The following is an 8917-nucleotide window of genomic DNA, read 5'->3' on the forward strand; positions in this document are numbered from 1 at the left end:
CATTCATTTATGCAAGCAACGGGAAGATTTATTGTAAATAAAGTTCTGCACATTACACAACTGGCTAAAAATCATAATTAGAGTTGCACTGGGAAACATGTTTTATTTATTCTGACAGTAGTCTGGCTTCAATAATCCTAGCATGATAAATGTCCCTAAAGTTTGCCGAGTTTCAGCAACTAAAGACCTTATCACAGACGTGGAAGTGGAAACGTCTGACTAGGTTTGATGTGGCTTACACAAGGTCCCGAGCAGTTCTGTTGCATAGCATCGTTTTAAATCAGCACCAGGGTACTAAGAGCTAGCAGGAGTGCCTTCATTCATTGTAAATCAAAGAAATGAAATTTTCCACTGCTGTTAGACTTCCAAGACCTCAGTACGAAAGCTCGGACACGTCTGCGCGAATTAGCAAGGTTCTAGGATAGGGAGAAATGACAGTCGGCTTGCCGAGCCGACAGACCCTCTGGAAGAGGGTCAATGACACCATTAATAGGATGCAGACATTCCCAATCTCTAGCTATTCTGCGCCCTGCCAAGAGTTCTAGTGCTTTCTTTCTTTATAGTTTTAAGTACAATTTCAGGCCCATAAAACATCAGAGAAGACAGAAGCTATTATCCTGGCCATGACAGGAGTCCCTAATGGGACATGCATACTCTGCAAATACCTAGAACTAATGATGCTGTGCTTTTACTGTTCCCCATCTGTTCAAGGGTATTTTAAAATGTACCAAATCAGGTTTACCCCTATAATGTTTATTGCTGCTCTGAGACTAATAAATGACTCCGAGTGCAATCAAACATTTATCTGGCTTTGCTCATTCTTGAAGAAGAGAGGAGCCCAGTCCACTTGCTTTTCACACCGGGCATCCTGTAAAGCATTTTCTCCAACTCAGGCACGGAGAACGGTCACTTAGATATTTATGTGAAGACCCTCATCTACCTGACAAGTTGTTGCAATACAGCAAAAGAATCGAACCCATTTATTTTCAGAATAACATGTAGGTTGTGCACAGAACAGCCCAGAGCCATGATGACATACTTCACGGGGGTAAAACAAACTTTATTATCAATGTGGATGATACGCACTGCCACAAGTATTTTAGCCAGTCTCTGCTAAATTTAGAACAGCTAGACTATTTCTAGCTAATGCTATATAAAAAATAATTATTTATATTACTATAAAAAGAACATTCCGGTAACAAAGAGAGGTCGTGCACAGCAGCGCTTTGTTGCGAGTCTGGGTGAGAGAATCTGGAAACCTTGCCCAGCTCCCGCTCCGCAGTGCCAGGGAATGGGAACGCAGGTACCAGGCTAGTTTGCTGCACGGCAGGCAACAGTTGGTCTGCTTATTAAATACAGTTACAGAATGGCTTTGTGTATCCTCCTGTCTGCAAAGCCACCCTTCCCATATGAAGGAATACAGAGGTTAAGTTTATTTTTGCAAGGTTGACCTTAAAAGTGAGGCCAAACATACTTTTTCATTTTTTCAAGGATTTTTTTTTTTCCCCCCCTTTACCCACACACACACACATACCTCAGAAGCTTGAAGTGAAAAAATAAAGCATGGTTTCCTTATGAAGAGATGCCAGCTATGGTCATCGTGCGGCTTCTCCAGTCATCTGATGTGGTGCGGCTTGTGAGCGTTACGGCTGCACGTTCAGAAAAACTGAAGAAGTTATTAGAGAACACCCAAACCATCAACTGCTGCCACAGAAATCCTTTGGGTAGAAAAATTTAAATAAAATAGGGAAGAATACTCAAGTATTTTAGGAAGGCAACGATGAAGGAATGACACACTCTTAAGAGGATTAATCGTATTCCGCAAATAGGAAAGCAAGTAACCTTCCATTTGTTACTAACCAAAGAAAGTACCCTTGTCATAAACATATGGAAGCATTAAAAAAAGAAAATCCATTATTTTGGAACTTTGAAGCTTGTATTGAGTTATATTTCATCCCTTCAAAATTTGCTTGTTATCTGCCAAGACTGTTCTGCCGTGTTTCTCGCTTCTATGCCAGACCAAATGAACAGAGAATGGAGTAAATTAACTGCCTAAGAGCTAGAAAGCGGAGCTTGCCCACTGACTTTAGCATACTATACAACAACAAGTACTTTTCATTAATTTATTATTGGCAAACCAACAAATAGATAGGAACAGATAAAACTACGCATCATTTCATCTAAAATTTAGAATGCAGAGCTTAACTGCGGAGCATGTGCCCTCACCGTATCATATCCAAAGGTGCTTTGATTTCATTATTAGAAAAAAATATCTTGAAGTGAATCAGAGGTATGGAGTTCATGCTTTACACAGACCTGATCAATGACTCATTAGCAAAACACACATTATACGTTGTGTCTAAAGGTTACAGCACAGTATTTATTTAACAGCAGAATGCAACGGTTTCTCTAAAAAGAAGAGTGCATACATCAAAATCAAACTTAGACAGATACAAAACAAAGCCCTTGAAACAGAATACCTGATAAAAGGAGAAACTTTCAATTCATTAATCAGTCAAATTAATTAGAAAAAATGGCTTGGAGGAAAGGAAAGTTCAGGAAGTAACAGTATCCTGTGCTGTAAACACAGATTTTACAAAAATGACAGTCATCTTAAAATGAATGTCTTGATTTGAAATACTCACTGGCAACAACAATAAAAATAACCATTCCACTGCGACTTCCATCATATTACGATACCAAGTTTCCTATTTACAAGTCAAGGGAGAAAACCTTCAAGCTTATGAACAAGTAGCACCCACCTCCTTTACTGTACAAGAAGAGTTTGGATGAACATGTATTGGCGGAGCCACCGGGAAGGCAAAGGCAGCGGGTCCTAAACCAGAAACTCCGGGTGCTCTCTGCTTTAGTGGCTCAGCCCAGACGAACAGCTGCAGAGCTCTTATTGCCAAGTGAAGCCAAACAAATTTTTGGCAGTTATATATATAAAAAAAATAAATAAATAATCATGCCCCTTTATTTGTAATCAAGCTATCAACATGGCTTTAGTGTTGCAAACTCTGGGTGCCCCAGTAAAGGGAGAATTTCCGGACTAGAGTATCATGCTGCTGTCTGGAGGGGGTGAGGAAGGGATCTGGAACCGCAGTGTCATCCAAGCAATGAAGAACCAACGGAGACCAGAGGTGTGCAGGGATAAGTATTCCCCTTTTAGGAAGGAGGGGAAAAAAAGAAGTCACCTTTGAAAAGCAAGAATATGCTTTCATGATCCAAGCACCTGAGCTCTCCTTGCTCCCCCTGTGCCTTTATTGCTTCTGGAGGTCAGTATGTTATACAGGTTTTGGTTTTTTTGTTTGCTAAAAAACAACAAAGCGACATACAATGATTTTTTTTGAAGCTATTAATAAAAATCACACCTGAACTCTTTAAAACGTACCACAGTACTGAGTTACTCCTGAGCTGTCAATGTTTGCAATGTTAAAAATATGAAAAGTTGGCAAAATGCACCCCCCCCATCGAAAAAAAAAAAAAAAGAAAAAAAGAGCAGCGCTTTTTCCAGCTGTAACATCTGTTAAGTCTAACTAGCTGACAAGTGCTCCTGATGAAACACGCTTGCCAGAACACTACATAAGAGGAGGAGGGACTTTATGGCGAAGGGAACACAAGCTATTTTTCTCTTTACCTCACCCACAAAACGCACAATACCATTTGCAAACAACAAAGAAACACCATGGCATCCCGATAACATGCAACACGGGGCGATTTCACGGGCCGACGCAGTCATGCGTAGTTATCTCTGGGTCGTTACCTGCGGCAGTATAACGGGAGCGCATGCTATCCCAGCAAAAGATTCTGGAAAATGTAGGTCCCTTTCCCATTCATCAGTTTCTGTGTTATACACCTGCACAATGCTTGTAACATTGTTCAGATGCCAATTGTACCCTCCTACAATATAAATCTTTTTTTCTAGTAAACAACAGCCAGCTTCCGACTGACCTGCACGCATAGGGCTCACCGTTGTCCATTGGTCTGTTTCAGGCACGTAATATTCCACAGCCAAAACATCAAAGCAACGGTCAACATGGTCCATGCGGCCGCCCAGAGCGTAAATCCTATTATTTGCGCTGACCATGGCATGCAGAACTCTGGGTTCGTTCATTGGGGTTTTAAACTCCCACTGATCCACAGCGGGGTCGTAACAGTGAAGGGCTTTTTTGTCTTCCACCGAAATGCCATACCCACCTGATATGTACAATTTGTCTCCTACCGTGGCTCCAGCATGCCCCCACGTCCTGCGTTTCAGGGAGCACACGTAAGTCCACTCGTTATTTTTGGGGCAATACTTCTCTACGGAGGCCAAGCTCCCCGACCGGTTCCTCCCACCGGTGGCATACACCATGCCGTGGAGGACATTGAGTTGGAACTGGATCCTGCTCTCCTGCATGGCCTGGATGCGCAGCCACTGGTTGAGGTGCGGATCGTAACGGTAGCAGATATCCACAGCTCCCTCGCCACTCCGGTACTGCAGGTGCTGCCCTCCTACAATGTAGACAAAGTTGTCGAGCACGGCCACACAGGAGTGGCTGCTGCCCACCTCCATTTCCGTCAGCTCCTTAAACTGGCGCACACTGGCATCCGGCAGGTAGTAGACTTTGCAGCTCACTGTGCGGTCATTATCGGTGTAGGGAGTGCCGCCGAAGGTGATGAGGGACAGGACATCCGAGCGGATGGTGGTCCGAGGGGACTGCATCTCGTGCTGACGAAAGGGCAGGATCTGGTAATTGAAGGCTTCCAGCAAATACTGCCGGCACAAGACATCTTCCACCATGATGTCCAAGGTCTGGACGCTGTCCACCAGCTCTGAGGACTTCATCAGTGGGAAGCGGATGTGGCAGAGCACCTGGCTGGCATTGGCACGGCGCGTTGGGTCATACTGCAGCCAACGGACGGCAGCACGGAAGAGGTCTATTTCACTGCAGCTTTTCAGCTTATTGCTCTGCAAGAAGAAAACAAGGCGCTCCAGCGGCAGGTGGAGGAAATCCTCTTCCTCGGAGATCTGGAGGAAATGCCTAAAAGTGAATGCATCTACTGATTCCTTCAAGGATGCGAGGCTAAAGGTGGTGGCCATCTGCCCGATATTGAGACACGTTTCTACGCTCATGGCAGACTTCAGAAATTCTTCGCAGAGCTCCACGACAGGCACCATCTGGAGGAAGACAGCAGCTCCCAGTACATCCTGAATACAGTCAAGATCAAGAGTCACTTCAGCACTGTACGCAAAGTCTATTATGTGTTTCAGTCCTTTTGCAGATACACCTTTCAGTTCGATCACGTCTTGGCTGGCTTCTCTCATCCCGCCTGTGAACATCGCCCTGGAGGTCAAAAAAACAAACAAAAATTTCCCTCCCTTCAAATACATGCAAAATGATGGATCACTTCAGAATTTTATTTTTTCAAACATACTGATTCTCTTAGGGAGGATGGGGAAGGGAGAGAATAAATCAAGGCTAAATCTCTAGAAGCCAGGAGAAATGAGAGTATGCAATTACCTACATAAAGCTTGCATAAACAGTGCGCTAAGAAGTAACATTCAGCTGTGAGAACCTGGACCACAAGACAAAGCTTCAAGAAGCAGGTAGAGCTACCAGAGCAGGGAGTCTGGTACGCTGGACACCAGTGAATCCATGACATTCAACAACCAAAGGATACAACAGGATGTGCACCAGCGGAGACCGGTAACCATACCCTAAAGAGTTGAAGTACGCAGGGTTTGTGAGCACAAAGGAAGACTACACGTTGGAAGACACCTGTGTTTAGGAGGTCTGCGATCCTCTGAGCTTGCCTGCAGCACTGCCTTTAGGCAGAGATTTCAGCTAGCCCATTATATCGTAGGCTTGCTACGAAATGGCTTAAATACTGCAGGTGCAACACATTTTATGAACAGCTTTGGTAATCACAACAGAACCTCTCCTCCAAGGTTCATTCCCAACGCCTTAAGAAAATAGGAGTTGCAGCCACTTCAGAAAACGTCTGTCATGTTGCAGTACGACGGCAGGGGGCTAACAGGCAATTAAAAAAAAAAAAAAGAAAAAAAAAAAAGAAAAGATTTTGTTACAGCACAGCTGCAAGCACATCAGTTGACCAGGCCACGCAGAGATTAGGCCCTAGATCACCTCCTTGGGAGGCTTCTAAATTCCACAGGAAGCACATACCACACCAAGGACTGCGCACAGACATCTAAAATCTCGTAAGCCGCTCTTCTAGAGTGGTGCTGCATTTCCCAGCTATGGGGCCTGTGGGCGTGATGGGGACATAACTGCACATTTGGTTTTTTATACGTTTACATTAAATTTCAGCAGTTTTTGTTATATACGGGTAGCTCGGGGGCAAAGGTTTGCACTCTGTGTAGTACTCAACAAGCAGTAGCAGAGCAGTTCTGGGGAAGCCAAAGCCAAAACAGGTTGCTGAAAGAACGGGGACGTGGAGTTTCACCATTCACTGCCATTGTACACACATCACAGCACGGCCACAGACTGTCACACAAAAGACCTTTTAAACTGCTGGCAGCTGCCTGCACATTTGGGGCTGTTTTTTCCACCATCGATAACCTACTCTTTTCCATCAGAAAGGTAAATTTGTCGTGAAAGCACGCTGTCATTAGAGCTGCCTTAGGAAGCCGCAGTGACTCTAAGGTGCAAGTTAGTCAGAAAAGAAAAATGCTGAACAGACCCTGCTCTTCTGCATCAACACAGGAATAACGGAGTATCTTGGGAACACTGTCAAAAGACAGGAGTTCCAAGTTTCCTGTCCAAACCCAGCTAGAAAACCTGCTGCCGTCCAGCATAAACCCAAGAAATCCTAAATGACCTAAATAAGGAAATATCTGCATATGAAATCAGCTTTCTGTAACCGAGTGACCAGGAATACTGTTCGCAATTATTTGTCCATACAGCAGATGAGAGCTTTCTGCTAAAATCCCCTTGCATATCCCATGTCACAGAACAGCACGCTGCCCTGATCCCTTGCCCCAGAGGATGTGCAGACATATGTGTACTCGTGCATTAGCTATACAGAGCTGAACGTGCATAAGGAAAGAAAAGCATTATTGTTGCCATGATGAAGACAAATCATCAAATAGAATGCAATTCCTTTGAAAAGTGTTATGGTTCTAAAATGCTGATTATATAAATGCCTCAATTTCACTCTTTTCCCTCCCCCCTTCTGCATAACAACAGAGTATTTTCAAAAGCTAGATTATTCTGCCATTGTTCCCCAGGACAACCTTCCTTAGCACCACAGAAGTTATAACAAGAAACCTACTCAGCAATTATATTTCGACAGTGAAAACACACTAGCAGTGGCACTGCATACAGCATTTATGAATACAAATAGTGCTATTAGCATTTGGTGGGAGATCAGCTCCGTCATTAATTGCATGCCTGTTAGGGTGAGTGATAAGCTTGGAAGGTTTATGTTACCAAAGGGAGGGAGAAGGGAACAGCCTAGAAAATATGCGTGTACATGAGACAGACATCATCGGAGCAGCTGAAGAAATGGGTGAAGGGATCCAGCAGATATGCCAAGGGACAAGAGTCCCTTCTCTTGGTTACCTGCACAGCAAACGGATCTGCTTGGAAGGAACCTACACATCAAGGGACTTCAAACCCCACTGAACAGCCCTTCTCCACCCTTTACTTGCCATGAACTACAGCCTAAAACACCACCCAGGTTGAGTTGTCTGTTGTTTTGAACCTTCCCTATAGCCGTTGCCTCCAGCATGCCCCTCGCTGCTGCTACTGGTGCTGCCAGAAAAGATCCCTCACTCAGAAGAGAAGTCATTCCAAGTCAGAGAACCATTACAAAGGAGTTTGACAGAGGCAAGATGGACGAATCCATACTTTCGCTTAAGACGGAGTTTCCCGCTCTGCAATTGGCTCACTCTGCGTTAATTTGGCTGAGAAAACTCATCTCCATACTTCAGTTTTCTGCCCACACAAGATAGGACCATTCTCCCCTACCTCCCCGGGGAGAGGGGGTCTGGGGAAGGCACACGCAAAATGCTTCGTACCCTTCAGCCTGTGAACAGTAAGCACTGCAGACAGATCAGCGGTATTTAAAGATAACATGAGCGTATTTACAACGGGCACATTCGTTCAATGGGATGACTCATTTCAGAGACCTCGCTACCACTTCGAAATCAGCTCAAGTAGCTCCAGGGCAAAAGCAGGCAGAGCACCTCCCCATGCTGCCCAGGTGGGTTCAAGACCTGGACTTGAACTTGAGTCTTGGCCCAGCAGCTGTAGCCGAACAAACCCCATCTGCGTGTAGAGGGACTGCCTCCGAGCCTCTACATGCCTGCAGGTAATCCCACCGACATCCGTGGGGCAAACCATACCTCCAAAGGGTTGTGCGTGGGTGCGATATTGGGGTGTGGTGGAAAGGTTGGGGTGGGGGAGGACTGGGAAACAGAAAACCAATGGGAAAGGTAAAAATGCCTGCTTCCCTATCGGATTCTCACCTGAAATAGTCACTGCAGGCAGCCAAGACAACTTTATGAACCTGAAACACTTCATTATTTATAGTGAGGATGACATCAAGCAGCTGAGCCTGAGCTCGGAGCGAGGCCAGTCCCTGCAGTAGAGTGGTGCTGTGGCCAGGAGCAGAGAACGTGCATTTCAGGGTGCTGTTCTTGTCAGCCATGCTAAAAACAGAACAAGAGAGACAGGCTGGTTTTAAATTAAAACAATATGTGGTATACCTACAAAGCATGCTGGGGAAGATACTGTAACATGAAGCAGTTTAAACGCAAATTCCCAGCTCTATAGCCACACAGAACATCATGACATCAGTACCTCGGTTGTATTCCCTTCTCCCAACACAAAAGAGACTTCCAAATTTTTAAGTTATACTTTCGCATTCCTGACAGCCCGTCACACTGCAGCACACATGGGCTTCAGAG

General features: G+C 44.8%; 1 protein-coding gene across 1 annotated transcript; it reads right to left on the reverse strand.

The window, feature by feature from the left end:
• Window positions 1-3479: 3479 nt before the first annotated feature.
• On the reverse strand, window positions 3480-8658 carry KLHL26 (kelch-like family member 26). Its single transcript, XM_009887858.1, has 2 exons — window positions 8477-8658; window positions 3480-5330 (listed from the first exon to the last, which is right to left on the reverse strand). The coding sequence occupies exons 1-2, from the start codon at window positions 8656-8658 to the stop codon at window positions 3749-3751; spliced, it is 1764 nt and encodes a 587-aa protein (XP_009886160.1). The 3' UTR covers window positions 3480-3748.
• Window positions 8659-8917: the final 259 nt, after the last annotated feature.

The sequence above is a fragment of the Charadrius vociferus genome, unplaced genomic scaffold, assembly GCF_000708025.1.
Source record: "Charadrius vociferus isolate BGI_N301 unplaced genomic scaffold, ASM70802v2 scaffold1506, whole genome shotgun sequence".
NCBI classification, from domain to species: Eukaryota; Metazoa; Chordata; class Aves; order Charadriiformes; family Charadriidae; genus Charadrius; species Charadrius vociferus.

Excerpts from the sequence above, each read along its gene's own strand:
- KLHL26 (XM_009887858.1), bottom strand. The coding sequence starts at position 8,658 with ATGGCTGACAAGAACAGCACCCTGAAATGCACGTTCTCTGCTCCTGGC. Across the intron at positions 5,331-8,476 it reads GCCTGCAGTGACTATTTCAG|GGCGATGTTCACAGGCGGGA; the intron begins GTGAGAATCCGA and ends TTTGACCTCCAG.